The following is a 23,254-nucleotide window of genomic DNA, read 5'->3' on the forward strand; positions in this document are numbered from 1 at the left end:
GTGCCCTGGGCCGGCTCCCCGCAGAGGCACAGGGTGGGTCTGTGTCCCACTGAAGGGACACCTTCCCATAAAGAGTGGGTCTGTCTCCCTCTTTACAGAGCAAATGTGGGCAGGCAGACCCATCAACGGGAAAAAGCAGGCGGCTTGGCTCCGAGCAGTCTGGGTGCGGAGGGCCCTCCCTCAGGTGTGACCGCGGGGCCCCCAGGGAGTCGCAGTCCCCAGCTCAGGGAGGGGAAGCCTCAGGTCCATGGGCGCCAGGGCTTAGGTGGGAGGGAGGGTCCCAGCCAGCTCTGTGTGCGGGCAACTCGGGGTGGCTTCTGGGTAGGTCAGATCGTTCTTGCCTGTCTCCCCAGAACTAGGAACCTGTGACGCCGAGGCACTCAGGCCAGACGTGAAAGCTGTGAGAGGAAGGAGTCAGGGACCGGGCGTCTCCGCCACCCACTCGGATTTGCTTTGAGCGCGTGTGAAAGGATGTACAAGAAGGTGCTCACACTTTGCTGGATGTTCAGGGAGTGAATCCCCCTCCCAGCTCCCAGCTGTCCTCTAAAATACAACTGGAGCACCGACGACGACGTTCCCAGAGCGCAAGCCCTCAGAAGATGGGAGGACACTTCAGGCGTCGCGTAACTTTAAAGTGACTACTCCATCATTTAATATTTGATCAGTAAAGTACGAGATGGTTCCAGGCCACCTGCCTAAAGAACCACCTTGCTTAGAAGTTCGCCCCTCTCTCCCACTACTCATCTTTTTTTGTGTCCAGTCTCTCAAGCTAAACTTTGCAAAAAACACTACATCCACCTGATTAAAAAAAAAAAAAAAAAAACCTTGTGAAAGCTTCTGATATCTCAATATCCCAATTATTTTAAGTGTTTGGGTCATTTAAAATAATCCAGACATTTCACTGGGTCTGAATTGTAGCAGGAATTAACGCCCCTTCTCAAAATAGACCAACGTGTCCACTACCCGGAATGGGCAGCCTGAGCAGAGGGCCAGCAGGTAGGAAACACAGGTCCTGGCACCTCAGACTGGCCATCATTCAAACTGACAGGACACAAGACAACATGACTTCTCAGCCTTGACGCCTTTCAGAATCCAACCAGGAAAGTCACCACCACCGCCCTGAGCTGGAAGCCATGAGCTTTGGGCGCCGAGACCGGGAAGAACGTGTAAGGTCTGTGCGTCTGCCTCCCGGGCCCCGAGGACACATCCTACTCGAGGGCTCCGTGCCCTCCTGGCCCAGGGACACGCAATCCACGTTAGGTGGCGGTACCCTGGGGTCCAGCTCTAAGACACACACCCTCTGGGCCCTTCCCTCCCAAGCCCTGGTGCCCGTGGACCTCTGTGTGGCACAGAGCAACCCAACTTTACAAATTCACAGGCCAACAGCGAGTTCTTCTGTTTATTAATTTAGAGTAACCCGGGGGGAGTCACAGAGCTCACGGGCCACAATGGCTCGATCCAATGTCCACCCATGGCTACAGCTGTGCCCCTGGGCTCAGTTAAAAAAAATTAAATACTTTCCATGAGTAAACAGTGGTAAGTGTGCGAAACACTCTACAGTGATAGCTCTTTTGGCCCAGAAGTACTTTTGTTCCCCGCCCCAGTTTCTAATATGCAAATTCACAGCCAGTTTTAGGACAACAGGAACCTACTCTGCCTCACACAGTGACCCTATTAGGACCAAATATTTCTACAGAAAACTCAGGAGTAAATTTGATCTTTACTTAAGAGTTCTCACTTACTATAACAAGAAGTATTATTACACATCTGTGTATTTAAATAAACAGTGGGAGGTCCCTGGGCCCACACAACCGAAATTAGGTTCTTTAAACATGTTTGCTGCATTCCTACTCTAGGCACGAAAACAACTTCTTTTAAAAAAATAAAACTGTGATTTAAAAGGCCTTTATTTCATAGGGAGGAGGAATAAAAGATAAATGCTAGCAGGTGTCTAACCACGTTCGGTTGTTTTAGTTGGTCATTCTCCCTTTATGTTCTGCAGATGCTAAAAGAAACCATCAGTGATTTAAAAAAAAAATACCTTAGGAACCTTGGCGCTCCTGACGCTTCCACAGACACCTGGACCACTTACCTCTGGAGAAGGGAGACAGTATTTTATCATCCCTAGCCCAAGTTCATTTGATGAAACCATTATGGATAAAGCAGTTAATTATATACATAAATAACATAAAAATAATTATCATAAATTAAAAGTCAAACAATCCCCCACGATTAATTCAACGGAGAGGTGAGAGTCGGGAGTGACGGATGAGCTGTGCGTGTGGAGGGTGAATTCCGAAGCCCCCTTTCTCGTGCTGCGCGGGGGATGGACTTAGTTCACGAGGGCACTGCAGCAAGTCCAGGCCTGGCCCTCGCCTCACAACCCTGCTCTCTGGAACAAAGCGAAGTGCGGGGGACGTCTGTCCGTAGCCTCACCGGCAGCACAAGGTTACTCTGCCTTGCTTATCCACTCCTGACTCACTGTCAGCATCTCCTCAGGATGGTCCCCCAAGCACAGGCTCTGGGACAAAGTGGTCAGGACAAAACAAGGCAAATGTAACACTGCACTCTGGGCAGCGTTAGAGCGTCAGGAGAATGAAAATCAAGCGTCCTTCCTGTCTCCCTGGCCGGGCAGTAGGAGGGCTGGCTACTGACCGCCACCTCGATGGCCCCGAGCCTCAGCCACTGCCTCTGAGATGGCCACACACGTGCGAAAGCCCGTGTCCCCGGGGGAGCGGAGCTGCCACCACTCAGCACAGTCATTCACTCTAGGGGGGCTGAGGCATCTGCTGGTCAGCTAATAACCCCTCCCACTTTCCTACTGCTTGGCAGGAGACAGCACCACCTTTGTATTTCAGAAAAACCAAGCTCGCTCAACATTTTTATAGAAAATTGGTCTTGAAACACATCAACCTTTGGAATTAAAGTTGAAACAGAAAGAAAAGAGGAATTTCCTCCCTGTTCTTCAGCTTAGGGGATTCTGGCTGAGCCTCAGCCATAATAAATATATTTGGATGGCAGAGATCCTGAGACGGCCCCAAGGAGCCTCCAGCAGGGACAGCGCGAGGCTCAGGCGATGCTCGGAGCTGTGTCCTCCTCGCTGGGGCAGCCGTGTAGAACTGGATGTGGACCACGGTCCTACAGTGCAAACGACTCCTGCACAGCAAAGTATAAACCAGTAGGGCACAGCAGAGTCTCAAATAGGCAATATATGCTTGAGATAAAGTTAAAAAATAGACAGACTGAAAATCAATTCCCGAATTCTGTTACTAAAAAGCCTTGGCCAGTGACCTCCTGTGACCCATCTCCTCACACGGTTTCGGCCTGAAGTTGTGGAACAAACTGGACTCAACTCAAATTGCGAAGAGAATCAGTATAACTGGAACTTCTATCTGCTCATTGGCAAAAAAGTCCCGAAGCCAGGAGAAGACTGTGCTGCCACGTGTGAACCCCGTCTCCGTTTAAACATGGTAACTGAGCTCTAGAGGAAAAAAATGCAATGCACCCAACCCCTGAGCTTCCTAATAACCTGTCTCTCGCCTCTTGAGATGCTGCTTCTCTTTCTGTTTCGCTTTCCCAAGCCCTGTGTCCATCACTGTCGGGGCAGGGAAGCCCGAGGGCGTCGCTTCACCGGGAAGAGCCCGAGCAGCTCCAGTGGACCACTGGCCACCCGGGGTCACTTCTTGAGTTAGGCTGACAGACTGACGGCTGCTGGGGGATTTGGAGATCGTTCTGCAAAAGCTAAGTCAACCTTCCTTACATTGCAACATGGTGTTCCTTTGTTTGGTATCCAGCAAACAAATCTCAAAAAAATACCCCAACAACCCCCCTCATCTGCAGTTCTGGTCCTGAGGTCCCCGCCAGGCATCTCAGTAGCTGTACATCTGTGGCTGCTGCTCGGCGGGCACTGGGGGCTGGGCCGGCGGCGGCTGCGGGGCTGGCGGCTGCGGGGCGGGCAGGACGTCAGTCTGGGGCACCGCACGCCAGGTGAGCGGGTGCTGCTCCCCGAGCTGGCCCCCCAGGGGCGTGATGGAGTTGACCAGGGTGGTCAGGTTGATGAAGTGCGCCACAGACTGTGGGTTCGAGGCTTCGGGTGGGGGGTGGATCTGGAGGTCGTTCTGGCGGTTGTGCAACATGGCAGAGCCGCTGACTGTGTCAAAGGTCACGGTCAGAATGGAGTTGTCCAGCTGCAGCTGGCGCTCCGGGGTGGTGAGGTGCCCGACTGCCACTGGCTGCAGGTTGGTGAACTGAGTGCCGGCCGCAGTGGTGATGGGGGTTACGGTGATGTTGGTCAGGCCGACGGAGCTGGACGGGGTGGTCACGTTGGGGTCGCCCAGTGTCACCACCACCTGCAAGAGTCACACATGACACAGGACAGTTAACAGTCTCTGCAGAATGGAGACCACAAGAAGCTGCCCGCGCTGCACTTTGCAACAGGGGCCTGTCTGACGGTGCTGGACTCACTGCACGCCTGGCCCGGAGGGAGGAGGTCAGGGAGCACCTTCGGGTGAAAGATCAGACCAAGTTCATTTTTCCTGAAAAAAGAATTCCAGTAAACAAGAGAGACAACGGTCAGATACACTCAGAGCGGTCATCAGCTGGAACCGAGAAACAAAGAATTTCAGTGGCTAGAGAAAAAATAGAGAAAAGTGATGAGAAAACCAGAGCAGAGTCTTCACTTTCTTTCCACTTCTGGGAAGTGCTGTTGGTCGGTGGAAATCCCAACAGTAAAGCTGAGAAGGGCAGGAAACAAACGTGCGGTGCCCAGAGGTAAGAAATGAAAAAGGAAGCACTGCTCCTTCCTGGGGGGGACGAAGGGACCCGGAATCGCAGAACGACTGCATCTAGGAGGCCCGTGCCAGTCACGAGGCGGCGTCAGACACGCCAGCGAGGAGCCGGGGCCTCGGGACCAACGCAGGGAGGTTCAGTAAAGCGGCATCTTCCACTAAAAGCAGCAGACTGAAAATAACATATAATGGAAAAGAATCTGAAAAGAAAACTTATCTATGACTGTGTATGGGTAACTGAATCACTTTGTTGTGCACCTGAAACTAGCCTTGTCAATCAACTACACTTCAATTAAAAAAAAAAAGCAGCAGACTGGCCGCCCACCACCCTCCCAGCCAGGCCTTGGTGGGCGGGGTCAGGCCCTCCCTCCCCAAACTAGAGACACCCCGATCCCCAGCCTGGCAGGCGGGCTGTCCTCGACACACTGGAACAGACGTCAGGCTGCTCTTCGGGGCCTAAGCTGGGAAACCCTTACGGGGGAGCTGGGCGCGTGCCGGTCGCAGCTGGGGGCCGCGGCGCGGCGGGCAGGTCAGCGCGCTGTGCGGCACAGGCCGGCCTCCCGCGCCCGCCCGGGGCCCCGGACTCAGCACCGGAAGCAGCGACCTGCTGGATGCTCTGCACAGCGGAGTCCGTCTCGTCGCCCACGCCGCCCGAGAACGTGGCCTCCTTCTCCGGGTACTCGCTGAAGGTGGCATCCTCAGGCCCTGTGGCCCCTGCCGCCGCCGCTGCCTCCTCCGGCTTCTGTTTCCTCTTGTGAGTCCTCCTGGCGGCTTTCACATGCTTGCCTTCGGCCAGATCTTCCTGCTCTAGACTCAGTTCGGGCTGCAGGAAGAGAAGGTTCGACAAAGTGGAGGGGGCAAGGGGTTGTGCCCCGTGGGTCCAGCGTGTCCCGGCACCCTCCCTGGACACCAGGTGACCACAGCTTGTCTGTTCACCTGCACATCTAAGGATCGGGGCAACTTTCTGTTGGTTTCAGTTGGGTTTTTAAGTGAAGGGAATTAGACACGAGTCACATCTTTAAAGGCCATGTTTTGTGCTGAACTAGAAACACCTCTGAAAACACATTTTTTAAGCTACTCTCTCAGCCCTGTTGAGCTCAGCCTGAGGCTAAAAATGCTTTCACATCGAGGCTCTCATCCCCAAGCCTGAAACAAACTCACTAAAGACACAGTCTTGCATCAGAATGAGTTTGAACAAAGAGCTGGATGGTTGTCATCTTCGGGGACAGCAAACAGGGCCCAGGGTAACGGCCACCCCAGACAGGTGCCCCGCACACTTCTCTGGGAGCTGCTGAGTATGGCTGGTCTTCTGACCCACAGCATCACAGGGGCCACTGGGTAGTGGTGGCCGGCAAGGGTCTCCACCTGGTTGCCCACCACCTCTCTTGTCCTCTGGTTCCATCCCATGAGACTTGGTCCCACCCAGGGGCAGGCAGACCCCGAAGAAGCCAGCCGGGCCAGGCCACGGAGGGGCTTCCCTCGTCAGGAGTGGGTGTGCGTGGCCTGGGGCGCTGCGGGGGGTGGGGCCCGGCTGCTCAGAGGACCCTGCAGCCGAGCACCGCGCTACAGGCACCGGCTCAAAGCACAGAGTTATAAACACGATTTTAAAAAAACTGAGAGTGTGACGTGTTCTCATCAAAACAAAACTTTTAAGTGAACATATTGACTAAAAATTCCTTTAAAAAGCAAGTTCACTTAACACCATTAAAGTTACTTTGCTGGTGGGGAGGGCAGAGCTCAGAGATAGAGCATGTGCTTAATATTAGCATGCATGAGGTCCTGGGTTCAATCCCCAGTGTCTCTATTTTTTTTTTTAAGTGGTTAAATGGTATAAAAAACAAAAACAAACATACAAAAAGTTATTTTGCTTATAACAATCTAACTATTCAGCATTTCTAGAAACCATCTGTGATGGTTAATGTTAAGCGTCAGCGTGGCTGGGCCTGGGTGCCCGGCTGGGGGGTCAAACACCAGCTGCTGTGAAGATATTTTTCAGACATGATTAACCTTTAAATCGGTGGCTGCTGAGTACAGCAGAGGGTACCCTCTGTAATGTGGGTGGGCCTTGCCCAATCAAGTGACGGCCTTAAGAGAAAAAGACTGAGGTTCCCAGGGGAAGAGGGAATTCTGCTCCCTGACTGGACTTGAGCTACAACATCAACTCTTCCCTGGGTCTCTGGCCTCCAGCCTCCCGGCAGATTCTGGACCCACCAACCACAATCACAGGAGCCAATTCCTTAATATCAGCCTAATTTCCTCTCTCTCCCTACACACACACACACACACACACACACACACTCACACACACACACACACTCACACACACACACACACTCACTCTCTTTATTGACTGTTATCTTTGGGATCTCTGACTAATAAGCCATCTATTCTCCAAAATGAGGCATCAGTATTCAGTATTCAGAAAAGTGATATTCTAGAAACTTTTACAGAAACTAAAAGGCACCTGGGACTTTCAGTTTCTGTAATAAAACAATAAATAAATAAGTAACGAATAAAACCAATAAAACAGAGAGGGAAGCAAATGTGAAACGGGAGGGGTTCCGCCCACAGGCTGCTCGTGACACCTGCTGGAGCTGCTCGGGTCAGAGGTTCCCGGGCCAGCGCCCCGCCCCCCGCAGGGCCCACCCACTGTGCACTCACCTGGACGATGCCAATAGAGGAGGCGTCGATGGTTGTGGTCTCTGGCAGGTGGTCCAGGTCGTCGATCCTCACAGCCAGGACCTACGATTGAGCACAGGGCAGTGAGCCCAGGATGCTAGGCAGGCCAGATTCAGACCCGTGGCTGATAGGCTGTCACTCTCAGCGGCACCCGTGTCCCCACCGGCTCTGCTCAGGACCCGAAAACCTAGATTCCAGAGTCCTGTCCGGGCCTCTCCTTCCCTCCTGCCAGGTCCCCCCCCCCAAGTGTCTGCAGTGCTCCACACCGGGGGTGTCACCTCGTACCTGTCCACGTGTCACTCCCTGTCCTCTGCCGGGGGAGGAGTCCAGTCCCTCCCTTTTTTGTCCCACACTAACGTGCGTTTCCACTGAATCTTATTATTTCAAACCAAGCGCAGAGGGGATAAGGTCCATTACAGTAAACCTGTCCTCCAAGGAATCATGGAAAACAAGACATTTACACCTTAAACACCTCACTTTTTAACCTGACACATGCCCAAGTACTTTCACTAGTCAATTTCGTGATGAAGTGGCTGCCCCCGCCTTCCCCCACACTGACCGACTGACGGGTCCTCAGCATGCAGCCCCTCACACTGTGACCCACTCCCCGTGTGGCCCCCGGTCCCTCTCCGTCCTCCTGCACCTCATCCACGAACCTGCCAGTGGCACCTGTGACATGATTACTCAAGTGAGTTAAATCACAGGTGGACAAAGGAACACAAGTCAGAGAGGACCGAATACCCGGGGGACAGGAAGACGGTGAGATGCTAAGGGAGGAACCTGGCTGCGGAAAAACTGGACAAGCTCAGGGAAAACCATGACAGACTCTCTGTAGGGTTCTTCATCCAAATGGCTTTGCAAGCATCTTTACATTTTTGGTCAAAAAAAAAAAATTAAGAACAGGAAATTATAGACTATACATTGTGGGTGTGGAGTATTTAAGAAGGACGATCGATTGGGAACTGCATCTTTGGACTTAGGTTCAAAGCCCAGGGCTGGCCCTTCTCTGAAAGGACGGCAAACAAAAAGGGCTGTGTCTGTTTAAAGTTCAAATACTGACGTGACACTGAGGACCCAAGAGTGACTGTGCTGCTGCAAAGCTGAGTAAAAGCAGCCAGATGTCACTGACGTGTCCTCTCCCACTGTCTCTACCACCACCACCTCCACCACTGTCACCCCCATCACCCCTGTCACTATCTCCACCACTGCCACCATTGTCATCAGTCACTGTCACCACCATCTCCGCCACTGTCAATACACCCATCACTGTCGCCACTGTCACCATCAGTGTATCACTGTCACTACCTCCACCAGTCACCACTGTTACTGCCACCACCGTCACTGTCACCACCTCACATCACCGTCACCACTGTCACTACCTCACCACTGTCACCATCACCACCACCTCCATCATCAATAACACCATCCGTGTCCTAGTCACACAGTCCAGAAGCTGATGTCACAGAACAACCACCACGGAGGCATTTGCTGGCTTTACTCTTGAGCGATAAGACCACACATGACAGTACTTTGTGTTTTAATTTTTTTTTAACATAACAGTTATTCGAAGCAGAGGGAACAACCACACCTTTAAGTCATAAAATAGCATCAATTCTAAAAGTTCCTGAACACGTGAAAGTAGTTTACACTTCTTACCACATGAGCCGGCCTCCGATGGCCCCTACCCTGGTCCATGCCCAGCACCGCAGCAGGGCTGCGAGGCTCCCCGCCCCGCGCCCTAGACCGCGGGCCCAGGAGGACCGGACGCACCGGCGCTCATCCCCGCAGGCACCGCAGTGTGTTTGTCTGAGCAACAGAGAATGAAAGGTCAGACAAACGATCCGAGGAACGGCCGGGGAAAGAGGCTGACGGCTTCAGGGACAAAAGGGGCTGAGAACAGACAGAGCCTCGGCAGAGGAGCCCTCCATCTGCTGCATTTCCCCCCGCGGTGGGCGGAGAGGGGCCCAGAGAGGCCGCCCTGCAGAGGGTCAACCAGACCAAGTATCCACTTCTCTGCAGCAGCAAGGCTTCCGCACCCCACAACGCGCATCACGCATCCTGTCTGCAAAAACCAACATGCGCGCTCCATGAGGGCGTGAAACTAGAGAAACCCCCGTATAACGGAAATCGCTCACTCTCGGCCGCATCTCGGGCCCCGGGTGAGTCTGCGGCGCCTGCCCAGGGCCCCGAGAGAAGGGCGCTGTTGGCTGGCCCTGCGGGCTCCTGCTCCGGGCTCTGCTTCTAGGTGGAAACGGATGGGAGTGAGGAGAGCAAAGCTGCTGGAATCCCAGCTCCTCGGGCTGAGTGGGAAGGGCTGGGAGTATGCGGCGGGGGAGCCGCGCGGGCTGCGGCCGGCACAGCTGGGTTCCAGGAGAACAAGACACACTTATCACCCAAAGGAGGCAGCGGGTGCTTTTATAATTGTAAAAGCAATCCATGTTCTTTGGGGAAAAGTATATAAAATGGAGAACAACGTGAAGATAAGGAATTATCAAAACTTCAACACCAGAAGACCACCGTGTGATACTTTTGTCCCTTCTTCGCCCACCTACCTCATTTGTATGATCTGGGTGCGCATCGCGGAAACACACAGACCGTGGAAGCCGGAGTGTGTGCACGGAAGCAGCGCGCGCACAGCGGTGCTGCTTTCTTACAACAAATGTTCACAATTCTATTCAGAATTCTCTGCAAATGTGTCTACAGCCAAGCGCATCACTGAGCTGCCACTAACTTAATCACATTCCTCTGGCCAGACACTGTGAGGTCCAAATAATCATCTGTAAAATTCTGGAGAGATACGGTCACGCTGCCCTCCAGGAGGACATCCGGTGGCCAGAGCAGCTCCTGACAGCAGCATGGTCATTTTGAGTCTTAAGCATCTCCCCTAATTCAATGGCACCTCCTGTGTTAAAGGCTTTTTCTGCGTTTTAACCACCTGTGTCTTCTCTTTCATGAATCACCTCTCCTTGGACACACTGGGTTCTTTGGGCTCTTTTCATGGAATGGTTTTTGCCTTTAACAGTTTTTGTTAACTGTAATAACATCTTAACATATTTCTCAGCTTTCCTTTTCCTTATTCTTTTGACTTGCAGAAGTTCTAAGTGTTATGTTGCTTGTGTGGTCAAATCTTATGTTTGAAACTTCTTTCATTCCTTTTGCACATAGAAAGTCTCCCCCTCTCAGTGATATGACAGCTATCTTCCTGCATTTTCTTCTGGTTTTGTTTTTCAGAGTGCTTCTTTTTAAAGTATGTTGAATTATTTAATGCCCCAGACCTTCCTTGAGAACCAGCTTCCAGGTGAGCCCAGATCCACCTGCCCCAGGACCATTTCTTCCTCTTGGTCCTCAACGCCACCTTCTAATCGGCCCCTGACATCACAGGGGGGCTCCCCCTGCTCTGCTCATTTTTTAGTTACTCCAAAGGGAAGAGTAGGGGTGAGGGCCAGGGCTGTATTCCTGTCCTGCTGTGATTCCAGAGAGTATATAACTTATAATATAACTTCAGCAACGTTTCCATTTGTTCATTCAGTGCCTCCCATGCGCAGGCACTGCCATCAGGGGGGAGTGTCAGACCCCAGCCCTGCAAGGGAGAGGGGCCTGTGGGCCAGCGGGTGGGGGCCCTGGAGGCAGAGGACTCACAGGGCAGGGGAGGCCAGGCCGTGGGGCCCAGGGAGGGAGGCTCGCCCGCCCCGGCTCACCTCGGGGTGCTTGCGCCTCATGTGTCGGCTCATGGAGGCCCTGGTGGACACCTTGGTCCCACACAGCTGGCAGCTCTGTGCCTCCACCTTGTCGTGGGTGAGCTGCACGTGCTTCTGCAGCATGTACTCGGTGACATACTTCTTGTCACACACGGAGCACGTCCACTGCTTGCCCACTTCCCACATGCATGGGAGGAAAAGAGAGAAGGGTCAGGAACAGGGTCTCCCCCTCAGCCCGCAGTACCCCTCACCCTCTGCACGTGCGGCTCAGGTCGCCAGCCAGGTCACCTCCCCCCGCCGCGGTCAGGCCACGAGCAAGCATCAGAGCCGTGTGGCCTCCACCCTCGTGGAACCCGGAGCGGCATCGCTGCTCAGGTGTTTGACAGTTCGCACATGGGTACTGGAAAGTTTTGATGGGCTGAATTTTAGGGGTAAGGGGCCCCCATTAAGACAGAACAGTACCAAATATTCTGGAAAAGTCTACGAACAGAATCGTAGCCACGAGGTCCCTCCCCTGCTCGCACAGCCAGCTTCCCCAGACACTCTGCACCCGCCCCACCGCGCCTACCCGTGTGGATGAGCTTGTGGGTCTCCATCGTGTTCCGCTCACTGAACGTCTTTCCGCACAGTTCGCACATGAAATCCTTAATCCCTGCAGAAAAAGGCACGCTTAATTTCTCGTGTTTCATGATTCTTATTTCACTGCGCACAGAAGCTGTCTTATCCTTGTGGACACGTTTCCGTATCTGGAGAGGCCTTGGTGGGGGAAGGAGGGTAAATGACCAGGAGAAAAGAGACAGTGAATGAATGTCCATTCCAGACCTCAACCAGCAGACCTGTGGCTTGGAAGCTACCTGACTGCCGGTGCCCCGGCGAGCTCCTTCTGCAGGAAGGGTGGCAAGGACAGTTCCAGCCCGGGACCCGAGGGCTGCCATGGGGTCTCGCTGGACAGAATCTGATTTGATGAGCTTGCCCCACACAGCTCGCGATCAAGGAAGGCAGAAGCCCCACTCGTGACGCTCTTATTCATTCAGTCCCGGGTGCTCAGATCAGTCACCTGCTTGCCTGCAAACTGGCAAGGAAGCTCTGAGCCGTCAGACTGCTTCGCTCTCCAAACTGAGGAGAAGGTGGACCCTCAGAGCACCTTTTAAACAAAGACCCCCCCCACCCACCCTGCCAAATGGAAACCAGGCAAGTGGTTCTCAAGGTCTACTCGTCTCGGTCCTGTATTTGATTGAGCCCCTCGTTCTCCAGACCCTGCGCTCACTGTGGCTCTTGGAGGCCAGAAGGACAGAGGCCACTACACCCCAGTGGCGTGGCAGTGGGTGGAGGGTCATGAGACCCTGGAGGAGGCGCAGGACCCAGTCCCAGGGGAGTGAGAGCTTCTCCAGGAAGAGGGCTGCACACTTTTGTGGAAGTCCAGTGATGTGGGGGCTGGCACTCCAGGGCCGGGCCAGGCGGTGGCAGGACTCAAGTCCATTTTATTTTTTTATTTATTTAAAAAAATTTTTATTTTTTTGGGGGGGAAGTAATTAGGTCTATTTATTTGTTTTTAGAGGAGGGGCTGGGGATTGAGCCCAGGACCTTGTGTATGCTAAGCATGCACTCTACCACTTGAGCTGTACCCTCCCCCTCAAGTCCATTTTAGAGAGGACACGGAAGCAACTAGAGGCTCCTGCCAGGAACTTCAGACCCACTCCATCACCCAGGGACAACCTTCTCTCATACGACATCTATCTGAATTCTCTGTTACACACACACATTTACCCACATACAAACGTTTCATAAAAAATGAACTCATTTGCTGTATAGGCCAGCTTTTCTCCCACTGTATCATAAATTTCTATGTAAATTAACATATACATCTCATCACTTGTAAGAAACGCATTGTCCTTTCTGGCAGACACACCACAATTTAGCCACTGCCCTACTGATGGACACTGAAGATGGCCCAGTGTCTCCTGTCTGGACGACGACATGATGATCAGTGTGCACACAGGGCTTGGGCCCCGGTCTGTGCTTGGGCACATGCTCCTGCAGGGAAACGGCCGAGCGGAAGGTTAGGACACTGAGGACCACAAGTTGCGGGGTGACCTGGGCTCCCCTGGCGTGTGCAGGGATGCAGGGCGCCGGCGGGGAGGAGTAGCTTCTGAGAAATCGGCTACTTAACCGACTCTTGGGGGCTCGGCCAGAAAGACTGCAGCCTGTCGGGAGCTTAAGACAGTGAGGAGCAGCGGCGGTTCTCCCGGTGCCGTTTCCTCGCCAGGCTGGGAAGCGCGACTCACCCGTGTGCCGCTTGTAGTGCTTGAGCATGTTGACCTTCTGCGCGAACTTGCGGTGGCACTCCCTGCACTCGTACTCCTTGATGCCCTTGTGCAGCTTCATGTGGTGGCGCAGCGCGTGCTTGGTCTTCATGCCTGCGGGGCGAAGCAGGTCAGCGCGCTGCGGCTTCCAGGGCCGCCCGGAGCTGGCGCCCGCAGACACCCCGACGGTGCCCACGCCCCGCCCACTGACAGTTCCTGCCCCCTGCACCCCCTCCAGTGTCCGCCCACCTCCGACAGAGCATGCGCCCCAGCCCCGCCCCCCAGCCCCCAGGGCAGGCACAGGTCTGGGTGAGTGTGGAACCCGAAAAGAGGAAGGACAGGGTGCAGGGGACACGCCTTCAAGACGACCCCTCCATCAGTGGCGAGGCGAGCAGCGGTGCCCTCAGAGGCCCTTAGGGATTTACTGTCGACGTCTGGCCAGCCCATCTGGTCAGTGCCCGCCCAGCCCTGATGGTCAGTGCTCGCCAACAACGGGAGCGGTGGGGAAATGTGCCAAACTAACCACTGGGACCCAACCAAATCTTCTGGCAAGCCACGTCCAGGTCTCCTGAGGTTTGCTGTTGATCTTGATGACGTAAACGTTAATGAAGATTAGAAGCTCTAAGGCTAAACACGGACTTTAACCTACCTTTAGTTTAATGTCACAAAGTCAACCTTTGCTGAAGGCGATGAAATGAGCTACAACCTCACTAAGTCAGGTGCTGAAGAAGGGGTGACCCTGGCTCAGGGTCTGAATTAGGGATGGAGGGTCTGAGCCAGGGAGACCCACTAGGTGAGCGATGCTGCACAGGAAGGGAGGGTGTGGGGCTGCAGGGGCTAGAGGCGAGGGGGACCCTTAAAAAATTATTTATCTTTGGGGTTAAAAAAAATTACACACTCATAGTGAAAAAAACTACAGGCAACAAGAGGTCGGCCCAGAGCGTGAGCTCGGGCAGCCCGGACCACCCTCCCAGGTCACACTGGCGCCGGACACACTCCTGGGAGCACCCTGGGCAGCTTCACATCTCCCAATCCCCACCCTCTGTCCACCTCTGTTGGCCTCATCATTTGGTACTCGTTCAGCCAAGATGAACCTGACCCTCGCATTGCTTTCATGGCTTGCATTTGCTCATTAACAGACCCCTGAGCTCCTGCCACAGGCCGGCACTGCTCCAAGTGCTGGAGGCTGAGCAGTGAGCCACACTGAGTCCCCAGCTTCATGTGGAGGGGGGCAAACAAGCGAAGGCAGAGCATCACATGAGGGAAAGACGAGCAGGATAAAGCAGGGGTGGGGATGGAGCGCGTGGAGGCAGCCTGGCACTGGCTCATAACGTGGGGCCTCAGGGCATCTAAAAAAGTGGCCTGGAAGAAGTGTGGGAGGGGGCTGAGAGCTACTTGGGGGAACAGCATTCCTAGTGGGGGAAAAGCCAGTGCAAAGGCCCAGAGGCCGATGTCATTAATCCCTTGGTGTTTCAGGCTGTCCTCTGTCACAAGCAGTGCAGTGGCAGATACTCGCACACATTTTACGCTGGGTCAGCACCCAGGGAGTAAATGAACAGAAAGGTCTTTGCTGTCCCGCCCTAAACCAGTCGCTTTCTCCCCGTATGTCTAAAATGAACTTACCCTAAACTACAAAAGTACACATGGTTCTAAAAAACACAGAAAATGCACAGGAGGAAAGACACAATAAATTTCACCCCCGTTCTGACCTCCCCATCACAGCCAGCATCAATCATGCTCATCTTTCTCTATTTAAAAAAATACCTTGAGCAGTTTTAAAGTAAATGTGGCTGCCACGTGGTGGAAGTCGTCAGGCGCTCTCTGCGGGGATGTGACTCAGTCTGCGCCACGCTCACATCTCACTCCGGGGAAAACAGGTATTTTTTAAGCACCGAGAATTCCCGCACCTGGAACGGGCACCCCTTCCACCGCTCAGGGCCTGGCGGTTTCCCCACACAGGTCGCCCAGCCACCAGGGGGGTCTGTCCTGAGTGCCTCACGGCACACCGTGTTCTGAACAAGGTGTTTTCCCGTGTATCCCCGGCTACGAATGCTCCACACGGAACCCACGGGGCGTGGTGCAGGTGGCGCGGCTCACATCACTTCTACAGCCCCTCGCTGGAACAAGGCCTAGCTGGGTCTAGAATTTTTAGGGAAATAATCTAAAGTAACAATATGCGAGAGCACTTCCTGCAACACCGCCTGCAGTGATGAAAGACTGCGCACTAAAAAACCCCGAGTACCTAAATAAAACGGTCTGGTGGCAGGATCCACAGGAAGGAAACTTGCCAAGGTTTTGAGAGAAAAATTAGGGCAGTATTTGCCTGTTCTGATACGAAAAGATCACCACGCTGGATACTTAAGTAAATAAAAAGCAAGGTACGGAAAGAACAGGGAAGCGCAAGCAGCTGCTTGCACGTGCCAGTGACCAGAATGTGAAAGCAAAACAACCACCGACATTTTATTTGAGGATTATGTACAATGAATATGGTAACCCAAGTACTGACACCAGCATTTTATTGGAAGTGTTCAGAATTCATGACAGAAATCCTGAAACTGAACATTCAATACATTTCAAATATAAAAGTGTATCTAATACAAGACGTGACCCTGACCTCTGTGCCCTCCGCCCTGCCTGGCCTGACGAGCTGCACCCAGGGCTCAGGTGTGGCTGCCCCCTGCCCACCTGGGGGCCCACCCCCACCCCAGGTCTACCCCATTCTCGCCCTAGGGGGAAAGGCTGGAAGAGCTGGGGCAAAGACGGCACTGGAGCCCCAGCTAGCATGGCCGTCACTAAGACACGTGGAGAAACCTCTAGAAATGTTCATGCCAAGGATTAAAGGGTTCTTTTGAAGGTTGTTACTGAGATCCGAGGTGGGGATAACTTTATTTGGCATACCCATTTATGTCATTCAAAAAAATTTTTTTCAGCTAGGTGCTTTTTCAATCAGATAATCTACATGCCGCACAGAGCTATTTTGGAGAACGGAGGAGAAACTGTCACTTCTAGAACTGGGGCCCAGGGTCGGGGGAGAGAGAACTTTCCACTTTCTGCTTTTCTCTGCATTTAATTCTTTTAGCCTTTTACACGTAATCTTATCTGTCTCATGGGGGTTATCCAGTGAATGGAATTCCAGGGTGTTGGTGTTTCCTTCAAACTTTTCTGTTTAATTTAAAAAAAAAAATAAAGGAACAAATAAAACTGAACGTTAAATTTTAAAAAGATCTTGAAGGCAAAGCAGTTGACTCTGGCTTATCCTGTCACCGAGTGGGGGTGGCCCTGCCACTGCCCCCTGCACACAGCGCCAGGCGCCGCTAGAAGCCGCCAGAGAAAAACCCACTGCTCCGGGGCTTCCTGACAGTTTGGGTTTGTTTTTAAACAGAAATGGGTTAAAATTTTACCAGGTACTGGGATTATCTTTTTTCCCCTCATTACACTTACTGATGTCAGATATTTTATTAATAGATTTAACTAATTTCACCCGCTCAGAATAAAGGCCACAGTAATCCGCGTCTTAATAAACAGCTGGTTCTAGTCAGTAGTCACTACCAGGGACGATTCTGTATCTACACTCAGGCCATATGGTGACTTTAAACAATCATACGCTGCACCATTTCCCTACTTTTAAAACGGTTTACTTGTGCCTTGATTTTATGCCGTCTTTCTACCTTTGGCTGCTTTATTTTTCATCTGGATCCTCACTTAAAGACTTCACGTTTTGTCTTCCTTAAAACGACTCAGGTCTGAGCGACCCCCGCCGCAGCCCGCGCGCCTCTCCCCGCCGCCGCCGCCGCCGCCGCCGCCGGAGGGCGCCCGCACTCACCTTTCCCGCACTCGGCGCACAGGTACTCGCGGATGTTGTCGTGCACGCGCATGTGCTCCTTCAGCATGTCCTTCCTGGCAAAGGACTTCCCACACTGCTCACAGGCGTGGCTTTTCACCCCTGGGAAGCAAACACGTCCAACTTGCAAACCTGGAACTCCTTACCCGTGGGCACCACATGAAGGAGAGGCATGGCCCCGCCCGCAGCTGGGAGCAGGGCCCGCGCGGAGCCCTCCACCAGGAGCAGCACGGGGACCAGGGCGGTGCTGGAGGGGCGGGAGGGGCTCCCGCAGCGCGGGCACCGCATCCTCCTGCGAAAGGCTACCTGTGTGGATGAGCTTATGCCGCTCCAAGTTCCCGATGCTGTTGAAGATCCGCCCGCATATCTCGCAGGGGTGAATGTACCTGAAACCAGATGCAGCCTCAGGACGGGCCACACGGCCCTGCGGGGTCCGCAGCAGCAGGATGCACTTTCCTAAGCGCCTCTAACAGCAGGTGGGCTAAAATGGTGCCACGGATACGTGGGTGACGAGGGACCCACAGATGTTAGCCTCCGTCTGAGCTGAACTGTGCCCCTTCAAAATTCACACTATGGAGTCCTGGCCCCCAGCACCTCAGAACGTGACTGTGCTTGGAGATGGGGTGCTTACAGGGGTCAAGTCAAAAATGAGGTCGCTAGGGTGGGCCCTAATCCAGTATGGCTGGTGTCCTTATAAATGGACACAGAGGAATGCACAGGTGGGAGGCCACGAGGACACAAGGAGAAGGCAGCATCCAAAAGCCAAGGAGACAGGCCTGGACCAGACCCTCGCTCACCGCCACAGCAGGAACCAGCCCTGCTCCATCTAGAACCTCCGGCCTCCAGCACTGGGATAACACTATTCTGCATTCACACTGCCCACCCGGCAGCCCCAGCAGACTAATAAGCTTTAAACAAGACTGTCGGCTGACATGCTGGGACACACAGCATTGATTACAGGCTGTAGCCAGATGTGGGACCGGCATTCTTGAAACCTAATTACTGTGGGGGAAAGGGTCTCTGGTCGTATATAGGCAGGCCTGCAACGCGGCCTCCCATGTGGTGAGTCCAGGAGAGGGTGCGAGCTGGGAGGGTACTGATGGCCTAGGGGACAAGCAAGGCTAGCACTTCCCCTGACCTGGCCCGGCCCAGGGCTCCCTCAGGAGACGGAAGCTGCTCTGTGCTCCAGACGGCTTATTAGAGCGCCTGCCTCTCTGCAAGGAAGCAGCCCTCCCTCCGCACTCCCCCGGACGCCGGAGTCCCGCCCAGGAGGCCTCACTTCTGTACGTTGGGGTCCGGCAGGTTCTCACGGTGGATGACCATGTGGGCGTGGTAAGTGGCCTTCAGGGCAAAGCGGCGGTTGCAGATGCTGCAGCCATAGCCCTTCTCCTTGTGCACCTCCATGATGTGCTTCAGGTACTCCTTCCCGCGGCCAAAGGTGAGCTGCAGACACGCACTCGGTTCACACGTGTGCACTCAGCCCGGGACCTCCGCAGCTGATGCTGCCCCGCCGCGCACCCAGGCGCCCGAGACACCGGTGAGAGCCCACTCCCCAGCAGAAAAGGAAGAGACTCCCTAGGGCAGGGCCCGCGCCAGGCAAAACCGTGAGGCCGGGGGAGTGTAACAAACGGACCCCAGGTCCTCCTGGACCTCCCAGCAGGTGCGCCCTCCCTGGCCGGCTTCCAGAACCCTCCTCCTCTCCACTCACCCACCCACCCGACCTCTGTCTCTCGCCCATGCCCCTGACAGGTGCACAGGTGCCAAGGCCCGTGTAGAACACAGGAACCTGCGCTGGGCAGAAAAAAAGACTGCGGCTCCTGAAGCAGTGAAGCCGCAGAGACAAGGCTCATACATGCCGTGAAGACGGGGAGCACCGGGTCCTTAGAAACAAAACGCTCCTCTAAGCGAGGCACCCTGCCGTCCGTGGGGCAGGCAGAGGTGAAGGGGGAGGAGAGAGGAGCCCCAGCGGACACGGATCTCCCTGGGTCAGCCACACAGGCATGGTGGACCAGACTGTTCTGAGACGGTGGTCTGCCTGTTGGGGTAAGACCCACACCCACCATCCTGAGAAGCAACGAGACTTGGGGCGCCTTCCAGAACGTCTGGGAGGCAGGCCCCCACACCCGAGCCCCTGCAGGCCAGCAGCCCTGTAGCACAAGCCTCCTTTCCGGGCAGCCCCAGGCCCGTGAAGGCCGTAGTCCGGTTACCTGACATCTTTTGCAGCTGTACTTGTGAGGCTCCGAGTCTGCGCTCTCGTCAGAATTGTCATCATTTTCCTCCGAGGAGATCCCAATCTTGCCAATAAACTCTTCCCTCTGGTGGTCATCCATTAGCGCGATGTCCTGGAAAACAGTCACCATGGCCGATTTCTAACACGCCTGGCGGAAGCTTTAACCAGTTATTGGAACATCAGAAGCAAACCGCTCCCTCGGGTCACTTGGGACGCCCCACTCCCCTGAGTTAGGGCCTCAAAGGCAGGGAGGGAAGCAAACGCCCCCATCCCGACTCTTGTTCTTCTCTTGGGAGGTACCTAGCACGGAGGGATTTTAGCTCGAGCCCTACAGGTGGGCTGCAGGAGGAACAACAAACACTCCTGAGGGCTTATCTGAAGAGTAGCATCACAGCCGAGCCTATCCAGGGGGCGGGCCCCGCCCGCGCCCCGCCCCCCGCCTCCGCCCGCGCCCCGCCCCCCGCCTCCGCACGCGCCCCGCCTCCGCGCACAATGCCTGCAAACCTTGAAGTGGACGTGGATGTGGTCCCTGAGCACGTCCACACGGAAGAACTTGCGCCCGCAGATCTCACAGGTGTACTTCTTGTCGCCGTGGGTCAGCAGGTGCTTGTTCATGTTGCTCCTGCAGGAGAACACCTGCGGGCAGGAGAGCTGGGGGTGGGGAAGCCTGCTACGTGCACATCGAGCCTCACTGAGAACCGTAACTGAACACAAAAACACAGTATGTTTACCTACAAAGTTTGAGTTGCAGCAACTCAGTGAGATACACAAATAATCACTTAGTGTTACAATCAGGATAGTTTAATAATTTAAATTGGTGCTTACATTATATACACAATTGACCATTATCCAGCCTTCACTACAAACAGTATTCAGCTCAGTTTTATTCAACTCACTTAAATATTTCACTAGGACAGGGCCTACCAAGACAGTAAGTCACAGAAACTGCTGCGGTTTTCTGAAAGTGGGTATCAAAGAGTTACGTCCTCAGTTGTGCTCCGTTATTTTATGCATAATTCCTATCACTTCCCCCAACTTCTCGGTATTTCCAGAAATGATGGGTGTGGGGACTCATTTACTCAGTACTCACCCACTGGGGCCAGGCTGGGGACACAGTGGCCCACAGGTCAGATGTGGCCCCGTGTCCACCAGCAGAGCTCAGTGGACAAGACGGGCAGCAGAGAACACCCCCAGGTCCCCACTGATCTGACAGTCTCCACCCGGACAGCCTTCCCAATGGCCAAACAACCCAGAAAGCAGATCTATAGCTCATCAAGCCTCGCAGGTGCTCAGGAAGAGAATGCAACAGATGAATGAAAGAGAAGCTGTTCTGCAGGTGACTTGGGGCCAACAGCCCCTAGATGAAGCTCAGGGAGGCTGTGTGGGAGGATGGGCTGGACACAGGGTGCAGGCTCCGTCCCAGCGGTCAGCAGGTGCCTAGCTTACACACAGGGCCAACCTAGCCTCCACCACCCCTACCCAGGCTTGGTGGCGCCCGGCCACTGGGCTCTGATATGTGTTCTGCTGCACCAGCTCCCCATTCCCCTCTAGCCTCGCTGGCCCCCAAACCCACACTAAGTCAAAGCCCCAACCTGGGGCCCACAGGCCATGCCACTCTGCTGACCTGTCTGCTTTGTGGTTTGAAAAATAACAGGAAATTTCTCATAAAAACACAGATTTCCGTTTTCTCTTGAAAAGGTCAAAACATCTGGCAGTGTTGCCATGTGCCGGCAGGCCGGGCCAAGTCACAGCTGCCCGTCCACCCAAGGCCTTTGCTTCTCCACCCTCAGGACCTGGAGGCTGCTGAGGGTGCCCTGTCCCTCCAGGGCCACTGGGCTCATGTGGACTGCACGTGGCTGAAAGACTCGGCAACCTGAGTCATGGGAGGAACAAGTAACCGCACTTCCAGCTGAGACCAGGAGCTTGTTGGCAAAGACCACCACCATTTCACAAGGCCAGCTGACATGGCCTGGACGGGAGCTTCCGGGCAGGGTTCCCCACGCAGTTCTGACCAGTGCTCACTGTTGGATGTGGCCCGGCTGCTCTGATGGGCCATGCACTCTGGACATTCAGGGTCTGCCAAGGACTCGGGCCCCTCTGACAGCCAGCTCGGATGCCCTGAACAGATATGCTCACTGGGGTGCTGGCATCGATGGAAAGTACACAGAGCATGTGGCCGTGGCTGGGTCAGTCCCTCACTCGAAAATGCTACGGGGGGATCGGCATTGACCAGGAAAATAAACCCGGGCTGTCCTGCCTCCTTTACCACAAGGACATGGCACAGGGCACTAGAGACAGAGCATGAGTGCCAGGGCAGCATCAGTGAAAAATCATGGCCAAGGGGAGAGGAGGCTGTCAGGAGAAACACCCACTCCCCAGCTCCTTCACTGGAGGCCCACCCCAAAGGTAAGAAAGCAGATGACAAGAGGACTGAGTGAGGGGTGCTGTGGCTCTGGACACCCGAGTATCCGCAGTGACCCTAAACATTCCCTCCCACCAATGTGCAGTTGGGAGAGCTCTGAGTTTCCCTAAAGAAAACCCGGCTGGCGCGTTACCTTGCCGCACACCGGGCATCCTGACGGCTCCTTCTTGTAGCGGACCAGGTTCTCGCCGCCGGCCTCCACGTCTTCTCTCTTCACCCGCCGCACTCCTGAAACCCCACCCGCCCGACAGAGAGTCAGTGCACATGGGACGGGGCACGCCCGGCCACTTCCACATCAGCTGGGTCACCTCCAGCTGGACGCAGGACAGGGATGCCCACGAGTGGGACCAAGAAGCGATCGGCGTCACTTGTACATGACAAATCAGTCTACCCACTTCTCCTACCCGGGGCCCCAGGGAGAGGAGGCAGGCTGCCCATGGGCTCCCAGGCCTTGCGCCTGAAACTTGGAAATACCAGGGCAGCGAGCATCTTGAGTATTACATGTAGAGAAGTTGTAATGAGCTACTGTTAAGGAAGGTATCTGTACTCAATCTAACTCAATCAATCTGCTCAGGCAAAGGTGGGGTTCTTGTAGGTGGCTGTGAGCAGGCAGGCCTTTTTATTTAAAAAATACTAATATTCATCCTTCAAATTAAATCAGCTGAATCAGGATCAAGGTAAAAAGTCAGACAGTAACAAAATCTCTATGGTTTTAAGGCATAACTTCATAATTGGGATCAAAACAGACTTAGAAGTTCACATGGAACAGGGAATCTTTGAATAAAAGAGAGAACTTCCTCTCTAGTGGCCTGGACACCCTGACCCATCTTTCTGCAGCCCAGGTTTATGTCAGTCAAGAAACACCTGACTTTCAGCCGCAATGGTGGCACCTATGGGCCTGCCTGGGGCTCTCCAATCAGGGTCCAGTCCAACCAGCCCAGCGGGCCAGGCACAGTGACCATCCCCACTGCACCGGGGAGGAAATGGAGGCCCAGGAGGTGACCGAGACCACCCAGCTGTAAGTGGACACCAGGTTTGGCTGGAGAGGCCCTCAGTGCCCCACCGGCTCACAGAGGGAAGGGGGCAGGGCTCATGAAACCACGTTAAGGACGGCCAGGTAAAAAGGCAGGGTGCTGAGGTGATGCAGGATGCCACTCCAGGTTTATTTTAAAGGCTGTGGTGACAGGTGTGTACACACATCTGCGTGGACCGATCAGACTTCACACACGACCTCATTTTCTTACTTTCCCCCCCAACCTTCATATACTTCTTTTGCAATTCTATGTAAACTGAG

General features: G+C 54.2%; 1 protein-coding gene across 2 annotated transcripts in view; it reads right to left on the reverse strand.

Moving 5' to 3' along the window:
* Nucleotides 1-1,385: 1,385 nt before the first annotated feature.
* Nucleotides 1,386-23,254, reverse strand: part of PRDM15 (PR/SET domain 15) — a 50,086-nt gene continuing 28,217 nt past the window's right edge. For both annotated transcript variants that reach the window (XM_064476142.1, XM_031459931.2), the window contains exons 13-24: nt 22,094-22,188; nt 20,043-20,174; nt 19,516-19,650; nt 18,588-18,751; nt 17,615-17,694; nt 17,291-17,410; nt 13,450-13,581; nt 11,733-11,816; nt 11,165-11,340; nt 7,449-7,529; nt 5,392-5,610; nt 1,386-4,349 (exon numbers count right to left, since the gene is read on the reverse strand). In XM_064476142.1, the coding sequence (XP_064332212.1) occupies nt 3,870-4,349; nt 5,392-5,610; nt 7,449-7,529; nt 11,165-11,340; nt 11,733-11,816; nt 13,450-13,581; nt 17,291-17,410; nt 17,615-17,694; nt 18,588-18,751; nt 19,516-19,650; nt 20,043-20,174; nt 22,094-22,188 (1,898 nt within the window). In that variant the 3' untranslated portion in view covers nt 1,386-3,869. The remainder of the gene's footprint in view (nt 4,350-5,391; nt 5,611-7,448; nt 7,530-11,164; nt 11,341-11,732; nt 11,817-13,449; nt 13,582-17,290; nt 17,411-17,614; nt 17,695-18,587; nt 18,752-19,515; nt 19,651-20,042; nt 20,175-22,093; nt 22,189-23,254) is intronic.

This window comes from Camelus dromedarius, chromosome 2, assembly GCF_036321535.1.
Source record: "Camelus dromedarius isolate mCamDro1 chromosome 2, mCamDro1.pat, whole genome shotgun sequence".
NCBI classification, from domain to species: Eukaryota; Metazoa; Chordata; class Mammalia; order Artiodactyla; family Camelidae; genus Camelus; species Camelus dromedarius.